At 27.9% G+C, this 22412-nt stretch overlaps 3 protein-coding genes across 3 annotated transcripts; 2 read left to right on the top strand and 1 right to left on the bottom strand.

The window, feature by feature from the left end:
- Positions 1-14248: 14248 nt before the first annotated feature.
- Positions 14249-15877, top strand: HO133_007474 (uncharacterized protein; the record flags this gene model as incomplete). The annotated part of the gene is made up of 1 exon (XM_037298365.1): positions 14249-15877. The coding sequence occupies one exon, from the start codon at positions 14249-14251 to the stop codon at positions 15875-15877; it is 1629 nt and encodes a 542-aa protein (XP_037157000.1).
- A 501-nt stretch (positions 15878-16378) lies between these two features.
- Positions 16379-18186, top strand: HO133_007473 (uncharacterized protein; the record flags this gene model as incomplete). The annotated part of the gene is made up of 6 exons (XM_037298364.1): positions 16379-16552; positions 16609-16783; positions 16838-17031; positions 17101-17286; positions 17342-17797; positions 17848-18186. 6 exons carry the CDS (start codon positions 16379-16381, stop codon positions 18184-18186), a joined length of 1524 nt encoding a protein of 507 aa, XP_037156999.1.
- A 142-nt stretch (positions 18187-18328) lies between these two features.
- On the bottom strand, positions 18329-21708 carry HO133_007472 (uncharacterized protein; the record flags this gene model as incomplete). The annotated part of the gene is made up of 8 exons (XM_037298363.1): positions 18329-18971; positions 19026-19505; positions 19562-19834; positions 19891-20024; positions 20077-20174; positions 20220-20406; positions 20462-20562; positions 20616-21708. The coding sequence occupies 8 exons, from the start codon at positions 21706-21708 to the stop codon at positions 18329-18331; spliced, it is 3009 nt and encodes a 1002-aa protein (XP_037156998.1).
- Between the last annotated feature and the right edge of the window lie 704 nt (positions 21709-22412).

Here is a 22412-nt window from a genome sequence, read left to right as displayed (position 1 = left end):
TTCGATTTTATATTTTTATAAAATTTATAGAAGCTAGAGTAATTATTTTCTTCTTTTTAATATTCTTCTTATTATAATCGTTATAGAAATTACTAAAATTCTTTAAATAACTTAAATTCTATTAAGAATCCTTAAATTTCTTTACTTTGTTAGTTAAGATTTAATAAACTTATTACTTTTATAATTAAAAATATTAAATAATAGTATTCTAATAAATTTCTTTAGATTAACATAAGATGTAATTAAATTAAAAAAACTAATAAGAACTATATATATTTTATTATTAATATTAATTTAAATTAATAATAATTTAACGCTATGTTATCAAAGCTAATAGAGCTAATAATATTTATTATATATCTTTTTAAGAGTAGCTTTAATAAGTAAAATTATTACTTTAATAAATTAATTAATAATTCTAAAATTAATTATAAATTTAATAATTCTATTAATTAGAGAAAGCTAAAGATTATTATTATAGTTAATTAAAATTTTAAAAATTAAAAATTATAAATTAATTAGATATATCTTTTACTTAATTATATTAATTAAGATTATTCTTATAAGATAGATTTAATATATAAGAAGTATTATTTATACTAAGCTTTATTATTCTTAAAATCTTTATTTATTATTAATTCTTTTTTATATTTATAATTGTAAAAAATAAATTTATTATAATTTAAATAGTAGATAAATCTATATTAAATTAAAATTTAATATTAAGATTATTTTAAATAATATTAAGCTAATTATATTTATATAATTTATAATATCTTATAATATTATTAAATATATTTTTTTTAATAATAATAGCTATTTCTAATATTTTAATAAATTTAAATCTTTTAAATAAAGTAATACTTTATTTATTAACGTTATTATTATAAATTAGTAAACGCTTTTTATTATTAATAAGCTAATATATATATTACTTAAATACTTTATTTTAAAAATAGATCTATAGATTATTTTATAGTAACTTTATATTCTTAACTCTTATAATATTTTTAATTCTATTAATAAAAATAATAATATTTTAAAAATAAATTTCTTTCTTAATATACTCTATATCTACTATTATATTAGAAGATTTATTATTAAAAAAAAATTAAAGAATTTAATATCGCTATTAAAAAAGCGAGATTTATTATTTTTATTTATAATATTCTATTTTAATATTTCTAGATTTTCTAATAAATCTAGCGAGTTAGAAGATTTTAAATTTAAAGAATTTTTTATATAGCGATTAATAGTATTAATATTAATTAATTCTATATTAATAATTAAAGATTTACTTTAAATTCTTTATCTACTATTCTATTATTATTATAATAATAAATAATTTTATTAATAGACATATTTAAAATTTCTAATAAACGATATTATAGATCGTTAAATTTAATAATAAATTAAAGATTACTACTTGAAAATCTAATAAGCGAGATATCTACTTACTCTAGTAGAGTATACTTTTCTATTTCTAAAGTATTACTAATAGATAAAAAATCGAAGAGATAATATTTTTAAATCGTAGATTTTTAAAAGAAATAAAATATTATTTTTAGAATAATATAATTAATAACTTAATCTTCTAACTAAATTTATTAAAAAAGAGAATTAAATAAAGAAGAATAAAATTATATTCGTTAATTTTTTAATAATAATAATATTAATCTAGTAGATCTAAAAATATTCTTAATAAAATATTAAATAATCTTTTATATAATTTTATTAATAAGAGAGTTTACTTAATAATTAAAGATAATAAAATCTTATAGTTATTAGATCTAGATAACGATATTATAAGAAGCTAACTTAATAAATATATAGAAATAAAAGATAAAGAAGTATAAAGATTTTTCGCTATAAAGAAATATAAGAATTCTTTATCTTTTTAGTATAAAGAAGTATAAAAAAAATTTACTTTTAAAGTATAAAGTATAAAGATTCTTTATTTTCGATATTTAAAGAAGTATAAAAATCCTTAACTTCGAATTAATTTAGTTTAATATTAATAAAGAATTTTATTAATTTCTAATAGTAAGCTATTATATAATAGCTACTACTATATAGATATTACTATAATTATTAAGATAATATAAGATTCTTAGAAATCTTATTTCTAAGAAAGACGTTTCTTAAGTAATAAAAAGATAATTCTTCTTTTATGAAAACTAGTTATCTAAATATATCTTAATATTAAGTTATACTAAGCTATTAGTTACTAGCTTCTATTAAGTTTAAGTATAATTCATAACAATAATATAATTTAATTAATCGAGGCCTCTCGAATTAAATCGAGTTATAAGTATTAATATCTTAAATTAATATCAAATAATCTAATATAAGTTTCTTTATAAGATATTATTTAGTCGATAACGATCGAGCCTAGTAACGACGATAATAAGATTCATAGATAACGTACTATAGCTTCGAAAGACGTTTATATATATAATAATAAAGGGAGTCTAATTAATAAGTCTAATATGAGATAATTATTTAGTAATATAAGTCTAAAAATTCGATTTTCGAATAAAAAAAAATGAGGCTATTTTAAAGATATCGAACGATTTTAATTCCTTTAAAAATACGATATTCGAGGATTTATTAATATCTATACTGATTTCGACTATATTTATAGAGCTATTACGTTCTTAATTATATTTATCTATTAAGTTCTTATAACTATATTATTCATAGATCTAATATATTATTATAATCTATATTTATCGTTTATAAGTCTATTACGTTTATATAGTTATATCTATCGTTTATATTCTCCTAGATTAAAGCGAGAAATAATAGTATATTTATTATATAGTCTATTTATATCTTTAAGTCTTATCTTAATATACTATTTAGCAAATATCTTTACTTTCTTATTTATTAGATTTTCTATATATATTAAATTACGATATTTTAATATAATAAGATATTTCTTTAAATCTAATAATATTTACTTTCTTTTATATATAGTATATTCGTTCTAAAGATAAAGATTTATTATATTTTTTAAGTCGATTATAAGATCTAGCTAAATAATATTAATCTAATATTCTTTATTACTATATTTCTATATATACGCGATATATTTTATTAAACTCTATATAATACTCGAAAAATAACTAATTATTATATCTTTTAAAGATTAAGTAATTATATATATTTCTTTATTAAATAATATCTAATAAAATCTTATAAGGATTACTTAGTTAATTTAAAAGATTATTAATTAAGAGATAATTTTTTTTATAATTATTTGATATCTAGATATTATATACTCGATAGTCTTCTCTTTAAAGCGCGATATAACGTAGTTTATTTAAAAAGCGTTAATAGAAAAGTAGTCTTTACTAAGATTAAATTTATTAACGCTATTAAATATAGATAGATTTAATAATCTCGAGTTAAATAACTATCTAATTAGCTATAGCGAGATTAATTAATATCGATATACTCTTAATACTCTAAATCTTATAATATAGATAAAGGTAGAGATAAAGATAAAGTAGAGATATTAAGTAAGTTTTAGCTCTATATCTTCTCTAAATAATTTAATATTCTATAATATCGCTAGTAAAGATTCTTAATAGATAGAGATTACTATATATATAATATACGAAGTTATAGCGAATTTAGAGACGAATATCTTATATATAGATCTTTATATATAAGATAGTATATAGAATAAAGCTAGCTATAATATATAGAAGATCGTAATCTAGAGAAAGTATTATTATATTAATAATATAAAAGACGATATCTTAATATTAATACATATCAGCAATTCGAGGAATCCAGCCCTGATAGCATAGGATAGCCCAGGGCGCACAGGGGCGGTGTATACTACTCATAGCACTCGTGCTATTTTAGCGCACCCGGGCAACTCTAATTGCTCGGGTTTCAATCGACAACTCTTAAAGTTACCGAGGTACGGAACAATACCCCCCGAGACTCCGGAACATCAAGAATCATCAACACACCGACACTCTCAGTCATCAATAGCAGTACGTAACACCCCGAGGTCGCTATCGATAATACCCCCGCGAGAAAATTGTCTAAATCGCTTGATTTCGAGATCGAATTCGAGATGGTATTAAGAAATATACCCTCAGAGTCCTCCCGTCGTGGTCAAGATCCTAAACTTTAAAAATTTTTGGTAACGGAATATACCCGATATCGGATGCAGTATCCGGGCAGCATAGGGCAGCACCCGAAATTAAAAAGTTGCAAAATCGGTCCGAGACAGCCCCGGGCAGCCCCGGGCACAGGTAGCGTACCCGGCAAATTCAAAATCTCGGGCTAGTTTCCCGAATTGTAGATCGGCGTATGTTAAATATAGATAAGAATAAAGCGAAGAGATCTCTAAAATTCTAGTACTATAAAGATATATACGAATTAAGAAATATATTAAATCTCTATCTTAAGGGCTGAAATTTTAAGTATAGCGTCTAAAATAATATTATCTCTTTATAAGAATTTATAATACTCGTTTCTTAATTAATTAAATCGTTATAAAGATTATAAATACTTTAAGTATAATTATTTTTAGTAATATTACTTTACTTAAAGAGTTAATTAAGATTTAAGTAAGTTATAATAATTTTAATATTTATAATATAAAGCGAAAAAGAATTTCTTATATTCGATATAGAAGACTTATTTTTTAATAAATTAAATTATTATTAATAATAAAGACTATCTAATATAGATTCTTTCGAATAATATAGATATCTTATAATTTAGATATATAATAGAGCTTCTATATAATAGAAATACCTAGCGTTTTCTTTATTAAACTCGATTACTTACCTTAAGTAAAAAGTAAAAAACTCGTTAATTCTCTTCGTCGAGTTAAGAAGTATAAAGAAATCTTATTATAATATTAGAATTAATATAGATATAATACTAGTATAGATAAGATAGATAGAATAATAAAAATATCGAGCTATATAGATAGAGAGAAGATATAATATAGTAGAAGATATCTTCGCTAAGGCTCGCTAGCTATAGGGCTAAGTAATATATTAAGAATACGCTTATAATAGTAAATATATTTTTCTAATATAAGCGTTATAAATAAATAAAATATAAAAGAGATTATATATATTAGAATCTTTAATTATTAGTAATTAAAAAAAAGATTAAGAATTTAAATTTAAATAATAAATAAGAGTATAATTAGATAGATTAAGAGAGTAAGATAAAATAATAATATAGAGAATAAATATTTATAATAATAATCTTTAAGAATTAATAACGAAGATATTTTTTATAAAGATATTTATTTAAATTTAACGAGTAATATAAATATAGTTTATTTATATTTAATAGTAATTATAATAGTTATAAAGAATACATTAATAAAATAACTTATAATTAAACTTATATAATTTTTAAAGATTATTTTATTATTATTATTATTTTAAAATAAATATATATTAATATTAATAAGAAAGATAATTAGAATTAAAATATTATATTTATTATAAATATATATTAAATAAATATATTTAATTAATATAGAGATATACATTTATTAAATAAAGAGTATAAGTAAAGTAACTCTTAGAAATTAAATTATAATTCTTTTATCTCTTACGAGTTTAGATCTATAAATTAAATTCATAATCTATTTATTTAGTTAGAACTATCGAGTAAATTTAATAAGCGAACTTTAATAAGCGATATTTGAATTTTTTGCTATTAAATAATTATAAGATTAAATTTTACAATTCTTAAATTATTAAAATATACGAATTACGTTCTATAACTTAAAAGAAAAATCGAAAGATTTTAATAGAAAATAAAAAAGTTATTTCAAATTCAAATAACGTATATCTATTTTTTTTTAATAAGGGCTATCGACTATCGAGCGAATTTGATAAGCGAACTTTTAATAGACGATTGTCACGTAAGGCAAGAAGAAGGTACTTATCTTGTTAAGCTTTGCTAAGCTTTACTAAGCTTACTATCATTTATTATAAAGTAATAGATTTCTAGATAGAAAGAATTAAGTTTCTTATATACTATAATAGTCTATATATCTATTATAATAATATAATAATAATATCGATTATTAATATTATTTAATTATTAATAGATTTAGAAGTTTCTTTATTAAAGATATTAAGTTTTAAATTTTATTAAACTTCTTCTTTCGTTAATTTCTAGATTTCATAAATCTTTTACTCGCCTTACTTCTTTATTCTTCTTTTTATTAAATTTCTAAAATTATTATCTTAAGCTTTATTAAGCTAATCTCTCTATTTTCGAGAGATTTAATTATAATTAATTATTAAATCTATTAATTTCTTATTATTATTAAATATATTTATTTATATAAGATCTTAGAATTTATTAATCTTTCTATTAATTATATAATTAAAATTTATTTAAAATTTATATCTTAATAAATTTTAGGCTTATTAGAAATTATAAGAATTTTAAGAATTTTTTTAATAGAATTATTAGGATTCTTATATATCTAATTTACGAATTATCTACTTTTTAAAAAATACTTAAAGTCTTTAATAATAAAATATATAACTTTCGAAAAGAATTAGATTTTATTTAATATTTTAGAAAATATAATTCTTTTTTTATAGATAATACTTCTCTAAAATCGATAATTCTAAATTTATTTATACTTTTAAATTCTATATTAATAATAAATACTTAATAATCTTTTAAGTTAACGTCTATAACTTTATTAGAAGAAAACTTTATAATTAATTAAATAACTTTTTAGAAACTATAAGATTTTATTATATAAATAATTAATATAATTATTTAGAGTTTTAATACTTTTATCGAAATATAAAAATCTTTTAATTTATTAAATTTTTTAGATATTAATAATTTAGATAATTTAGATAATAGTAAATAAAATATTATAAATTTTAGATTCTTTAACTTTTCTCTAGATAAGTCTTATAAAAAAGAAGAAATTATTATAATTAAGAAAGATATTTATTATAAAAATCTAATTTTATTTATAAAATAAATTTATAATTTCGCTATTATTAAGAGTTTAGAAATTATTTAAAATAATTTAAATATTATTTTAAGAGAATCTATCTTAATTTAATATATAACGAAATTATTTAATTTTAAGCGAGTCAATCTATATATAAATAAAAATAATATTAAGAAATAATATTCGATAATTATTAAGAGATTTAAGAAATCTATCGATATAGTATTTTATTATTTTATTTTTAAAAAGTATATTTTTTATAATATTAGAATTCGATAAGAATTAGCTATTTATATATAAACTATTTTTTATTATATTAAATTAATTAATATTAATAGCGTTGAGAATTAACTAATATTTATCTATTAAGAAATATTTATTAAATTATAAATATTTATAAATTTATCTTTATTTATAATTATAATTACTTCTTTTATCTAGATTTTAAAATTAAAAAGAATATTTAATTTAAGATAGATATTTATTAATAAGTATTTAATTAATTATAATTTTAAGATTATTAGAATTAGTTAAGTTAATAATAATAGATAAATAAATATTAAACTTTTTTTTTAATAATCTATAGTTTTAATTATATTAATAATATTAAGATTAATAGATTTTAAAATAGCGAGATTTTAATTATTAAGTATTTTTTTATTATTCTTTTAACGCTTAATATATTTATTTAAATTTTTAATAATAGATATATAGTTAAAATAGTTAAGCGAATTTTTAAAACTAAGCTTAATTTTCTTAATAGTCTTTTTAATTTTAAAAGTTATTACAGTTTATATTAATATTAAACGAGTTTATTTTAATATCGTTAAATTATTTATAATTAGAAATACTAGATTTTTAGAGAGCTAGAAATCTAGGGAATTAAGATTTTTAAAGATTTTTAAAAAGAAATAATAAAATTTTTAGAGATCGTTAGTCTTAATAGTAGCTAGAATTTTAATTAAAGATTATTATCTATTAAACTTCGATAGTTAAAGATTTTAATCTTCTTATAAAATATAATTATAGCGAGAATACTTTTTTTTATTACTTCGAAATTTAAAAGAAAATTATAAAATTCGAATTTTAATATATTAATTAGAATAAATATAATAACGATATCTACTTTAATAAGAATTATTATTTTTAAAACTATTTATCGAGTAATTATAATTAATAATTCTTTAAATTTATAGATATTAAGATTTTTTATTATAATTATAATAAGACTTTTTTATCTAGATCTCGATTATATAAATATTTATAAAAAGAATATTCTTATAAGAAGAAATATACTTTCTTATTAAGCGAGTCTTATTTCTTAATTTTAAATTTATTTATAAATCTTAATAAATCGATAATTATTTTCTTAGCTATTAAAATTCTACAAATTATTAAATTAAAAATTATTATAATAAATTAAGAATCTAATTTTAACTTTAGAAGCTAAAATTATATTATAATAAAAATCAAATTTATTAAGATTAATAAGAATAATAATATTTATCTAAATATTAATTATAAAATAACTCTAATTAATTATTTATAATTAATAGATTTTCTATCGAAAGTTATAATTTCTAAAATATTATTATTACTAAAAGTTTATAGAGTAAAATCTTTTAAATATAAAATTCTAAAGTATATTATTATACTTTATTACTTTTTAAAATTTAATAATTAAAAAAATAAGGTTTTTATATATATTTAATAAGAAATTTATATTATAAATAAATTATATATTAATATATTAATTAATAACAATTTTATTAATTCTAAAGAAATCTTAATTAATATTATTAAATAAAAGATCTATATTAAGAGTTATAAAATAAAAATTATTATTATTATTTACTAATATAATTAATTTATTAGAAAAAAGATTTATACTAATTTAATAATTAAGATTTTATTATATAATAAAGAATTTATATTAATTTTAAAAATACTCGCTTTTTTTAATAATTATAATTATATTTTTAAATTTATAGATTAGATAAAGATAATATTCTTCTTATATTTAATTAACTATAATATGATTAATATACTTATTAAAAATAATTTAAATCGAGAAATTGAGATTTCTTAAAGATTTTAATTTAACGATATTATTAGATTTAATTATGAGAATTATTTTTAGATAAATCTTAATTTAAAATATATATTAATAATCTCTTTAAAGAAAAGAGAGTAACTAAAAAAAGCGTTTATTATCGCTATTATAATATTAAAATCTTTATTAAATATCGAGTCTATATTAAGAAAAAAGAAATAACTTCTTAATAAAGTAATTATCTATAAAAATAATCTCGCTAGAAATACTCTTATTAATTTTATTAACGAATTTTCTATATTATAAATTAATAAAGAATTTATTAATATATTATTAAAAGAGTAAATAAAATTTTCTTTTAAGTTTAATTAAGAAAATAGAATTAATAATAAAACGAAGATCTATCTCTTAAAATTACGCGCTAAAAAATAATTAATTATATATTCGATAAGCTTTATAAATAAGAATATTTTAAATAAATTTCTTAATCTACTTTATTTAGCTATTTAATCTTTATAATATAAAAAAATCATTTAAATAATAAAAGAAAGAGATATTTAGTTATAGATATTCGAGATTTAAATAACTTATTAATATATAATTTTTATTCGATATTTTTTTAAGTAGATATAATTATTAGATTTCGAGAATATAGCTATATCTTAATTTTTAATACTTTATTATTCTTCTATTAATAGCAAATATATCTATATTATTAATACTTATAAATTATTATTAATTATTATAATTAAGAAATATTTCTAATATTAATTATAAGAAATATAAACTTTATTATTTATATTTAAAGATAAATTAATAATATACTTTACGCTATTAAGAAATTTACTTAGATATATATTAACGATATAATATATAATTTTAAATCTTTTATTAATTATATCTCTTATTTTTATTAATTTTTTATTTTATTATTAAAATATAATATCTCGATTAATTTAAAAAAAGTTTTATTTAATTATTTCGATATAAATTTATTTAGATAAAAAGTTAACTTATTTAAATTAACTATTTTTAAAAAAAAATTAAAATAATTAATTAACTTTAATATCTAAAAATTCTTAATAATTTAAAATATTATTTAGATTTTATAAAGTATCTATAATAATATATATATTTCTATATATAATTAATGAAATCCTTTTGAAATTTTAAGACTTATCTATTAAAGAAAGTTTTAATAAAAAATAATTCTTATAAAGTATATACTTCGAAAACAAAACTATTAGTAACTTTTATTACTAAATAAATTTCTTTTAAAAAACTTTAAAAAGCGTTATTTAAATTAAATATTTTAATATATTTTAATTTTTTAAGAATCTTATAAATAGATCTTAATATCCTTAAAGAATTTAAATTTAAAATTATTATCTTTTATATTAAGAATAATACTTTTATAAAGAAATAATTATTATAAATAATTATATAATTAATTATATTCTTATTATAATAATTAATTATATTCTTATTATAATAATTAATTTTCGCGAAGTAGAATTATTAATTAATAAAATTTAAAATTATAGAATTTATATAGATAATTAAAAAAGTTAGATATTTAATTAAATCTTTAAAATATATAGTTATTATTTAGATAAATTATTTAATAATTTCTAATATTATAAAATAAATTTTTATTATTATAATATTCTTTATAATATATATAAATATTTATCTTATATATATTTTTTTATTTTTTTACTAATTTAAGCTAGATATTAGATATAAATCTAAAAAAAATTATATTATTTTAGACGCGTTATTATGACTAGCGAGTATAAATAATAATAAAAAATTCGTTTCTCTCGATTACGTAGAGCTAAACATCTTTTATATAAATATTTATTTCTTAATAAAAATATTCGAAGACTTTTAAAAATATATTTTTAAGAACTATAAATTTGATTATTAATATTTTTATCTATTATAGTAAATTAATAATAATAAAAATGTCGATAAGATTACTATAATACTTTCTTTTATTAGCGAGAATTTATTAATATTAATTATCCATAACCCTTATTTAAATATTTTATAATAAGAATCTTAAGAATTTACTCGAGAAACTTTCTAGAGTTAAGGATTTTAAGAAACTTTAGATTAATCTCGAAATTTAATCTATTATATCGATAGAATTATTAATTATTAATAACTCTATATTTTATTAGTAGTTATTAATAAAATCTTATATTTAGTCTATAATAACGACTATTTAAGATTTTAAAGATATTATAAAATTATATCGATATCTTAATATATTAGAGATTTTATTAATTAGTTATAAGAATTTATTCGCTATTATTTAAGTTATTAAATTTTTTAAATTAGATATTATTAATTATATAGATTACTAAGCTTTATCGACTCGCTATTAATTCTCTTTTATATACTTATAATTAACTTTATATTTATTTTATCGAAGTCTAAAAAAGACTTTAATACTATTATATTAGTTATTAATAAATATATTTAAGAAATTTATATAGTCGATAATTTAATAAGCTAATATTTTACTTAATAAACTTAAAATAGCTAATTAAGATATTTTTAAAATTATTATCTTAAATAAAGATTATAAGTTTTTTTTAGAATTATAATAAATACCATTTTAGCGCCTTAGTATTTCTTTACTTTATTTTACTACTTATAAATTAATAATAATAATAAAAGAATTAATTAGATTATAGAAATTATTATATATTTTTATATTATTATAATATTTAATAAGACTTCTTTATAACTAAGAATTCTATCTTAATTTTAAAAATTACTAAATAATTTGATATTATTAGCGATTAAAAATACTTTTAATAAAATTATCTATAACTTTATCTCGAATATATTTCTTAATCTTTTTAAATCTTTAAATATATCGAATTTTCTTTATATTTAAAATTTAGCGAAGAATATTATTACTTTTATTAATATAAATATTAAATATTATTATAATAGATATTATTAATTAATATTTCTTAAAAATAATAATTATATATTTCTACGCCTTTATAAAGACTATAATATTTTTATAAATCTTGAAATTATTAAGAAATTATCTTAATAATATATTAGCCCTTTTAAAGTTCTTAGTTAAATTAATCGTCTAGCGTATTATCTCAAAATTCTTAAAAATTAATAAGTATATTCTATATTTACTATAGCGTAATTAAAGTTTATACTATAGAATAATTCTTTTAATTATCTAAAATTAAATTATTTATTATTAATTTTCGTCAAAGGCGATATTAAGAAATAAAAGTTTTATAAAATTAATTAATTAATTATTTAATAAGAGAATTATAGCTAAGGATTATAATTTTATTATAAAATATCTTATTAAATAAAAAGATTATAGTTTAATATACGATAAGTAATATAATATTAAAAATCTTAATAATATTATAAATCTTATTAAAGAATATAAAGATAAATTAGTATATATATATAATCTGTAGATCTAAAAAACATTATAAATCTAAAAATCTTATTAAGTATTTATTTAGATATAAGATAAAGGAAGTTACTATTTCTTTAAGAATAATATTTCTTTAAGAAAAGTTTTTTATTTATCTTATCGGTTTTCTTTAGTTTCTTTAGAAAAAAGATTGTTTCCAGAATTTCTTCGAAGGTTTCTTTAAGAAAGATATTTCTTTAAAAAAGACTTTTTAGATAGATATTACTTTTACTTTAGCGAGATCGCTATACTTTCTTCTTATTTATAGAGATATTATTATATAAGATAAAGAAAAGATACTTATCTTATCAAGCTTTATTAAGCTTTATTAAATTTACTATCATTTATTATAAAGTAATAGATTTCTAGATAGAAAGAATCAAGTTCTTATATACTATAATGGCCTATATACCTACCATAACAACGATATTTAAATTCCTTATCTTTAAATATTTATAAGATTAAATTTTATAATTTTTTAGACTTTAGAAAGCGTAAACTACGCTCTATAATAATAAAAAAGAATTCTAAAATTTTAATAGAAAATAAAAAAGTTATTCTAATTATAAATAACGTATATTAATTTTTTAAATAAAGAATCTTAAAAGAGCTAGCGAGTTAACTTAGATAGTCTAATTAAAAAATATAATAATCTTAAATTTATAATTAGCTATATATATAAATTTAAGATTTTTTAACTTAATTCTATCTTATTCTATTATTAATATATATAATAGAATAAGATAGAGTTAAATTTAAAAATCTTAAATTTATATATATAATTAAATATAAATTTAGAGTTATTATATTTTTTAATTAGACTATCTAAATTAACTTATTAATTCTCTTATATCTTCTTTATTAAAAAAGTAGATATATATTATTTATAAATAGAATAACTTTTTTATTGTCTATTAAATTTCTAAGATTTTTTTTTTAAATTATAGAACGCGACTTAGGCTTCTTCTTATCGAGAAATTTTTAAAATTTAATTTTATAAATATTTAAAGATAAGGAATTTAAATATCGTCTATTAAAAGTTTACTTATTAAATTTACTCGATAGTCGATAGCTCTAATTAAAAAATAGGTATATATTATTTAATTTTAGAATAACTTTTTTATTTTCTATTAAAATTTTGAGATTTTTCTTTAAAATTATAGAACGTAGATTGGGCTTTCAAATAAAAAAAGAATATTTAAATTTAGTCTTATAATTATCAAAGCGCAAGGAATTCAAATATCGCTCACCAAAGTTCGCTCACCAAAGACCGCTCATCAAATTTACTCGACAGCCCTGATTAAAATAAATGGTTATGAATTTAATTTATCGGCCTTTACTCGTATATACTAATATCTTAAAAAGATATAATCTAATTTATTAAATTCTTAGAGTTCTAGAATTCTAAAATAATTAGACTAATATTAATACGTTTAACCTTTCTATATCTATGATATCTAGTACTCTATTAGATTGGAGGGTTACCTTACGTGAGTGCCAAGCTTTCGCAATCTTTTTGAACACGCTAAAAGTGCGGAGCAAAGCCGCCTGGCCCTCCACCATCTCTAGTGTACTATTTAAACACCTGACTTATGAGTCAAATGGAATCTTGACGAGAGTCACAAATGGCTTGATATGACTGTCAAGACATGATTTCCAGTCCTGAATGCATCTGCGTAGGTATTTTCAACGACGGTGTCTTGTATTGAGGATCACGAAGAGACTCCACTCACGACAAGCAACCATGAAAAAGAGTATCAAACTGACTCCGGAAGAGGCAACATTGCGGCAGTTGTTCCTTGACATATCCTCTTACGTCGTCACACTCGGGGATTACCACAAAAAGCCAGAACTCAGATTCGCTGGAGGATGGGTGCGAGACAAGCTATTAAATTTACCTAGCAAGGACATCGATGTTGCCATAAGCAATATGACTGGCTCTGAGTTTGGATCTCTAATGAAGCAATACGTGGGGCTGCCCGAAGCACGGCATAAATACGGAAACAACATTCTTGGTCGCTTAGCCAAAATTGAAGCAAACCCTGAAAAGTCGAAGCATCTCGAGACTGCTACAATGAAGGTGCTCGGTTTTGACATAGACTTGGTCAACCTTCGCAAAGAAACGTATACCAATGACAGCCGCAACCCTACTGTAGAATTTGGCACCCCCAAAGAAGACGCCCTTCGTCGAGATTCGACCATCAACGCCCTGTTCTACAACCTTGAAACGTCCAAAGTAGAGGACTTTACTGGAAGAGGGTTTCAAGACATGAAACGCAAAGTCATCAAGACACCGTTGGCACCCTTGCAAACGTTCAAAGATGACCCTTTGAGGGTGCTGAGAAGTATACGCTTCGCGAGCCGCCTGATGTATGAAATTGATCCCGAAGATGAGATGGCCATGAGGGATCGTACTATCAAAGCTGCATTAAGACTCAAGATCACCCGCGACAGAGTGCGTGTCGAGATATTGAAGATGCTGGGGTGGCCAGAACCACATCAATCGCTCTGTTTTTTGGAAGGACCAAGCCCTCACAGAGCGCTATCTTTAATTGATCGTCTTGGCTTGTATAATGAAGTCTTCACTGATCCTACTATTGCAGACTGCAAGTTGGTTGACACTGCGAACTGGTGTCAAACCTACAACCAGCTACGGGACATCATTATGACAGGATCAGAAGGATCAAGCTCTCCGGAATCTTTCAAGACCATTCGACCAATCTTATTACAAAACCCTGAGGATTTTTACCATGCATGGATACTGACATGCTTTGTTCCCTGGGCGAGGGAGCCTCCAAGGTTTCCCCAGAAATCTTCCAAACGACCAATAAGTGCGGCAGGTCTTGCAGCACGAGAAGGTATCAAAGCCGAAAACAAGATCTACAAACTTGTTGACGATGCTGTCACTCATCTGCAAGACATTGTCGAAAAGAAGAACGCCGTCAGTCACGAGGATCAGACGACAACCCTACCCTTAAAGCGGAAGCAGGGAGCCTGCGCTGAAAGTCAACGCGAAATGCAAGGAATGGCCATTCGCAAGTGGGGACCCAACTGGCGAAGTAGTGCCATGTACGCTCTGCTAGCCGAAGTTGCGGAGGCCAAGACAGTGACTGATTCCCGGGCGGTCTTGGACGGATACTCCTCGTGGCTATTGCAACTTCAATCACTCAACCTTCTGAAAGCATATGAAACACCGCTACTCGTGAAGGGTGATGGGCTAATGGAAGCCTTCAATTGCAAAGGTGGGAACTGGCTGCCTGCAGCTTTGGATTGCGTGATGAAATGGCAACTTCGCAACCCAGACCGGAAGGACGCGGCGGGTGCTATCGCAGAGGTTTTGGAAAGGAAGGAGGAGCTGAACATCCCGCCCTGAACAAGTGCTTTCGATTGGGAGCGGCGAGGAGATACAGCAAGCTTTTGGTCCCGGCAAGGACAACGTGGACAGCGAAAGCTTTGTCAGTCGCATTGCAATGGCAGCTCCGCAATTTATACAAGACAAATGTGGCGGACGGCATTGGAAAGGTTTTGGCAATGAGAGAACTGTATCCCTGGCGAGTAGATACGCAGACCTTTTGATGCCGGCAGGGCCCCGTGGATGGGGCAAGATGTGCACGCCGCAAACAAATGGCAACTCCGGATGTGATAGATGAGGCCGCCGGTGTTGCGGTATTGCAGAGACTTTGGTGAGGGGAGAGCAATGTAGCATTGGCTAAGTAGCTTAGATTCACACAGCATCCATCAGTACCTAACAAATGCTCTCAGCGTCTGTGAAAACACTAGATTTAGAATTAAAGCCTCCTGTGCGACACTTTTCTCTACACGTACAATGCTTTTGATATGATCTTTGCCCAGTCTACCACATAATTACTGCATCATGAATTTGGAGGACTTGAAAAGTGCTGCTCGGAGACATATCCAAGCCATCACCGCTATCCACCCTACGCCGGCTTTGCCCAGAGCCTTCCTTTCCAGAGAGGCCCGAAGCACAAGCTTAGCGTCTCTCGTTGAGAACCTTGAGGTCTCAGCTTCAGCAAGATCTACATCTCAAGTAGGATCTTCACTTTGCTCAATTCCTAAAGCAAAAACTGACCAATACTGCAATAGTTGTTTGAAAACATCATTGTGTTGAACGTGTATCTCGCTGAGGAAGGTAACCAGCTTGAACGTGACTATAGACACAACCGCCCGGACAAAGATGCAGCAATCTTTCTTCGCAAATGGGTAGCTGGAGCTGTCCTACCCACCGAAGCTTTTGCAGAGGCTTCGCCATATTCAATAAGTTAGTCTCGTTCGATGATACGATACCCAGAGACTGATATACGATGTATCACAGAAGAAAAGGCAACGCTCACTCCTGATGAAGTCGCCAAATATCATGCCATGAGCCTATCAGGCATACTACTATTGTCTCGCTTAGAGAATATTGAGCCCCTGTCAGAAGACGAGTCTGTTGTGACCATTCTCACATGCCTGGCATCATTCACTGATCTGAACGATCCTTGGACCTATTCGGAAGCCAAGGACCATGCATGTGTTCTCTCCGAACACTACGCAGCTACTGCAAATCTATCCACTATACTTACTGGACTACTTCAGGCACGTGTCAAACCGCTCTTTGCAAAAACCAAGAATCCGGCAATTACACAGCAGGGTCGGAAAGCCATTGATCCTCTTCCAAGCGCGGCTACAGCTCATAGTGATCTCGATGGTGAAACTAAACCCTGGAAGTACCGCGATGCTTATATTGTCACTGTTTTCCAATGGGGTTTGAACCATTTTGATGTGCGTACCATCATTAAGCCTTTCGTAAGCTTACTCTAGCTGATATAGAAGCCAGGAATCGTCAGTGCCGGCGAACTGGCCACTGATCATCCCCCCACTTCTTGCACTAATCGATGACTCTTCAACTAAGTACAAAGTCAAAGGCTGCAGCTTCCTCGCCATTTTCCTTCAGAAGTGTCCTTCGCGGCTACTAGAGCGTACCGGCCTCGGAGAAATATTCGAAAACGCCGTAATGCCGTACCTAATGTCCTTGCCGTCACTAACAGAGGAAGCTGAATCTCTGCAGCTGCTGAAAGCAGCCTATCCCGCACTGATCTCCTTGGCTTTTGTCCGGTTCCCTGGTGAAAAGCATCGACCTGCAAGAATCAAAGCACTGGACAAAATTCTTCGAAATGGGATATTGAAAGGGTATGCGTATGCTGGAGAGCATGTTAAAATAGCAGAGTTCTTGATCAACGAAATGGCAGTCCTTGTGAACGAGCTGGGTGTTGAATCTATCAAACATCTAAAGGTATTGTGTGAGCCCCTGTGAACTGAAGTATCGCTGACGCTACTGTCAAGCATGTTCTTCCCTTGCTGACTGGCATCTTGGCTGCACCATTTGCTACAGCCTACCCGCCTCTGCTTCAAGCTTCTGTGAAAGCAGTACAAACGATCATTGTCGCTGATTGGCCTCGCATTGCTCATCATAGGGGCGAGATCTTGAAAGGCTTGACAGTCTGCTGGTGCCGTATTGGATTTGAGGAGGCGCAATGTCAGGAGCTCAAGCAAGTGCAAGAGAGCATCGAACGAGCGGTGCAGCTTTTGACATGCGTACTGATGGGGAAAGTCCTTTTAGTAGAGGAATACCAAACTCTGATTGACAGCGACAGCAGACTTCGAGATCTATTGGTGGTCTAAAATACAGAAGCTAAGTCGCCATGGTATTGGGGCTCACCACCGATTCCCAAGCACACCGACCCCACGCGCCATGCCAATGCACGAAACGCCACGCTAAATTTATGGCAGAAATCGTGATTTCGTCTCCAGGATGTAAGATGTCCTACGGATCCACGCGCTGCTTGAAAAGCGATTTGCCTTTTACCCATTGCCGATAGGCTTTGTACCGCTTCTTTGCCGTGTCGGCTTCCGTTACAGTCAGAGGGTCTTCTCCGATGTCAAGAAACTCTGCATAGTCTGCCAGATCGTCATCTGTCGAGTGCATACTGTTCACTGCATCTGCTGAGATGCTGTTGACATAGCCAAGGAACTCTAGTTTCGGGTTCGGCGGCATATCAGCCGTTACCACAAGAGGAAGATTCAAGGGATGGCTGATGTAGCGTTGGTACTCATGTGCCTCTGTATCAGCCACAGAAGGGTTGAGCGAGTTCGTAACGAATTGGTCGAGAGTCCATTGCGTCACGGCCGATTTGTCTTTGAGTGCCTTCTTCTCTTTCGCGGCTTCAACTTGTGACGAGCCGTCTTTGCTCTTGGCGTGGGAACTCTTTAAGATACTATGCTGAGGCGGTGGTTGCTCGCCGAGCTGAGATTGCAGCCATGACGGTAGAGCGCGCTTTGATTGCGGGACACTGTAGGCAGGCTGTGTCTTTTGGTCCTCACTTATCTCCTCTCCAGTATCTGTAATCGTAACCCCTTTCCTCTGCTGTCCTTTGTCGGGTGAAGCGTGTTCATGACCGTCTCTGACCCTGAAAGGACTCAGATCGTACTTGCCTTCCTTGGTCGATTTGAATGGTATATACCTGAGGGTGGAGTTCATCTTGTAGGAGAACATCTTTTGGAAAGATGATAATGCAAGAGGACGGTAGTATTCAAACCAATACTCGTCGAAAAAGCCGAGTGATTTTCCAGAAAGGTAACCCTGTGGCTTGGTATCTTCGGGCATTGCCGGTCCGTCAAGATGCTCCGGGGTGAACCACTGGATATAATTTTTCCGCCTTGAACCGGACCATGAGCGAGGATCTGTATGGTGAAGGTAGTAATCGGTCGAGAGATCCCACAGCATTGGCTGGCCCTGAACGAATATGTAATTTCCAAGGAACAAATTGTACGCTTCCTGTCGTTGTTTATCAAGGAAGGAGTTGTTATAATAGCGCTTGAAACTTTCCACCATGTCTCGAGAATGGCTTGTCCATTGATTAATTTTCCTATATGTTTCCATAGTATTTACCAGATGAGAACCGCCATACTGTATGGCGATAGTGTCGCCATGATCGTGATACCTAGAACCCTTGTCAGGGCGATGCCGTGATTGTGCTTTGGAAATGGTACAGCTTACATGTGTGTAAAAAGGTTGACAGCGTCAGTATCGTAGTCGATCGAGGTATCGCTGATGATACCCAGGGCATGCAGCTGGTGGCCCAGAGCTCGTTTACCAATGACAAATTGAGCGGCGTTGGTTCTGTCGAGGCAGTCGATGCAATTGGTCCTTGCTACCCCGTTTTGCATGCTCAGCTCTCCAGACTCGTAAGTGCCATTGCGAAAGAATCCTGTTCGAGTCATCACATCTTCCGCGGTCGACTCCAGCGTGCCAATAACATCTTGATCTCGACTGATGACCACAGTGCTCAGCCTCCCAGCAGTCCATATGTAGAATGAATTACTAACCTTTTCGAAGCTCGGCTCATGTCCCATGCCTTATAATGAATCTTTTTATCCGTGGGCAAGAATTGGTTCAGGTATGATATTGCGTTTCCGTACTCCCGAAGAAGAATTGATTCACGAGGCGTTCGCTCACGAGACTGTAGCCGTCAGCCAAGCAGAAAATAATCTTGAGCTTCTGGGAAAACTTACCTTGACTAAGTTGAGAACGAATATTGGAGCCCCATAACGCTCAAAGAGATTATCGAAGTGAAGAGCTGCTGCACCATAGAAAGGGTCCACGAGATTCACTGTGGAGTTAGCGTCAAGCGTTGAGAATGCAGCGGGACGCTTACATTCGATGTCTGGTTTGGGTGACACTCCAGTATTGTCCTGCGTCCAATACAATGGAATACTTCCACGGTGTTGCACATAGGACGTATAGTTTGGGTTGCAGAATAACTCGGGGCCCGGTGCGTGGAATGAGGTCGTCAACATCTCTGACACAATTTGTTCTGTCTCGACATCGTTGGCGACATATCCCTGGAAGGCATATTAGCTAGCTGTTCACTAGACAATCGCAACGCTTGCAGCTTGCCAGATCGTTTGCTCCACGCTTCAAAAACCGTGCACCAGCGAAGAACCTTGACCGTCTCGCAATGATGGTGATATGGATAGTTCGCCCATAGACGGATAGAGCTAAGGAGATATTTGTTAGAAGTGCGATCACGCGGGCAGGAGGACATGTTTACTAGCTTGGTCTACGAAACCGTGCACCATTGGCAAACACCAATCGTAGGTATTCTTCAAGGCCTCCGATGCAGGGCTAAGCAAATGGTGGTTCCAAACGAACATAGAATTCCGGTGCTTTAGGGACGAATCTGCGTTGCCCTGTCGCATCGCCTGCCTCTCCCTGACGATATTGTGTTGCAGTGTACGTGTTATATCGTAAGAATAACTGAAGTAAAACGAACGTGACAGATCAAGGTTGCTAAGAATACCAATGAAACGCGCTTCTTCTGCGTCTCTGTCTACCTTGAAGCGAGATGAAGAGGACATGGTCAAGGAAACGAGTTCAGTTCCGTCAACTTGATAAAGGTAGTGGCCTCCAATCATGGCGACCTGACTTCTCTTGGTGATGACAAGCATGTAGTATGCACCAGTAAACCTGATGAATCCGAGGAGACCCCAAGTGCTACATTTGAGCTTCAAGCCTCCAGAGGCCCTGTTCCCGTCATCCACCGTATTCAACAGCTGGTTCATTTCTTTCTTGGTATACACAATATCATCTTCAGCAATGCTCAGATCTCCGGAGTCAGCAGTCCGATCTATTTTTAAGATCCTGAATTTTCGATCCACAACATCACCTCCCACCAGGTAGTAGCGGCTTGCTGTTTCATACAACGAGAATCTGTGCATCTGACATACACCCTCCTCGCCAACCTTCTGGTAGACGGCGCCTCTGTTTCGTTGCGCTGCTGAGGCCGGACTTGTGGACCTTGGGAAGGACTTGGCGGTTGCCCGCTCTTCGTCCTCCCCGTCTGAGTGCGCATGATAGGCTGGCTGCTTGGGGGAAGTTGGTGCATCATTGGATAGGTGGGGAAAAGTCACGGTCTCGGTGAGTTTTTCATTGTTGGTGGATCCATCGTCTATCTCCACTTTCAATGTCACCGGCTGTGGGCTGTTATTGCTACTGGCCTCCACAGTATCTGGCTCTGCATGGCTCGAAGCTGCTGGGGAAAGGCGTGACCGTAGGGTCCCATCAGTGAGGGTAGCGTAAGGCTGGCAATCCGGGGTGCCATCTTTTGGAGGCGGCAGCTGCAGAGGGGTTTGCTTGTCCTCCATCACCTCAGACGAACGTTGGTTAGTAGATACATCATAGTAGAATCACGGGTGGGAATGATTGATAGCGATACATTGCCGATAGAGTGTACCGCTTCTAACGGATGGCAGTTCATCCAACACCACTGATGCTCGAAGGGAACAAGCTTCGAGAACGATGTTTACTTTATCTATTTTTCCATTTTAACGGATAGTAAAGTACTGGCCGCAAAGCCGCTTCATTAGCTCCCGGTACTCGAGGGCTCGGAATCAAGTGACGGATTTGCCGTTTCTCACCAAAACCCGTACTTTTACAACCTCAGGCATTTAAAGACGTAGGTAATAAACTCCTCTAAAATTTCCGTACATGATAGATATTAATAAGACCTTTATTTACATTATCAGTATATCAGTATATATAAAAGAATAAGGTAGGGCTAAGCTTGAAAACCTTGAATTTGTATGTACAGCCAATTATAAATTCGGGTTCGCTACGCTTTTTGGTTAGATCGGCTAACTTATCGCGGGTAAATAAATTAACGTCCGCAACTATCAAAAAAATAGATATACGTTATTAATATATAGAATAACTTTTTTATTTTCTATTAAATTTTAAGATTTTTTTTTTAAATTGTAGAACGAAATATGGGCTTTCAGATAAAAAAAGAATTTCTAAATTTAGTCTTATAATTATTAAAGGGCAAGGGATTTTAAATATCGCTCATCAA

Source organism: Letharia lupina (genome assembly GCF_014066315.1).
Source record: "Letharia lupina isolate WasteWater1 chromosome Unknown contig_3, whole genome shotgun sequence".
NCBI classification, from domain to species: Eukaryota; Fungi; Ascomycota; class Lecanoromycetes; order Lecanorales; family Parmeliaceae; genus Letharia; species Letharia lupina.
This window is presented reverse-complemented; position numbering and strand designations above follow the sequence as displayed.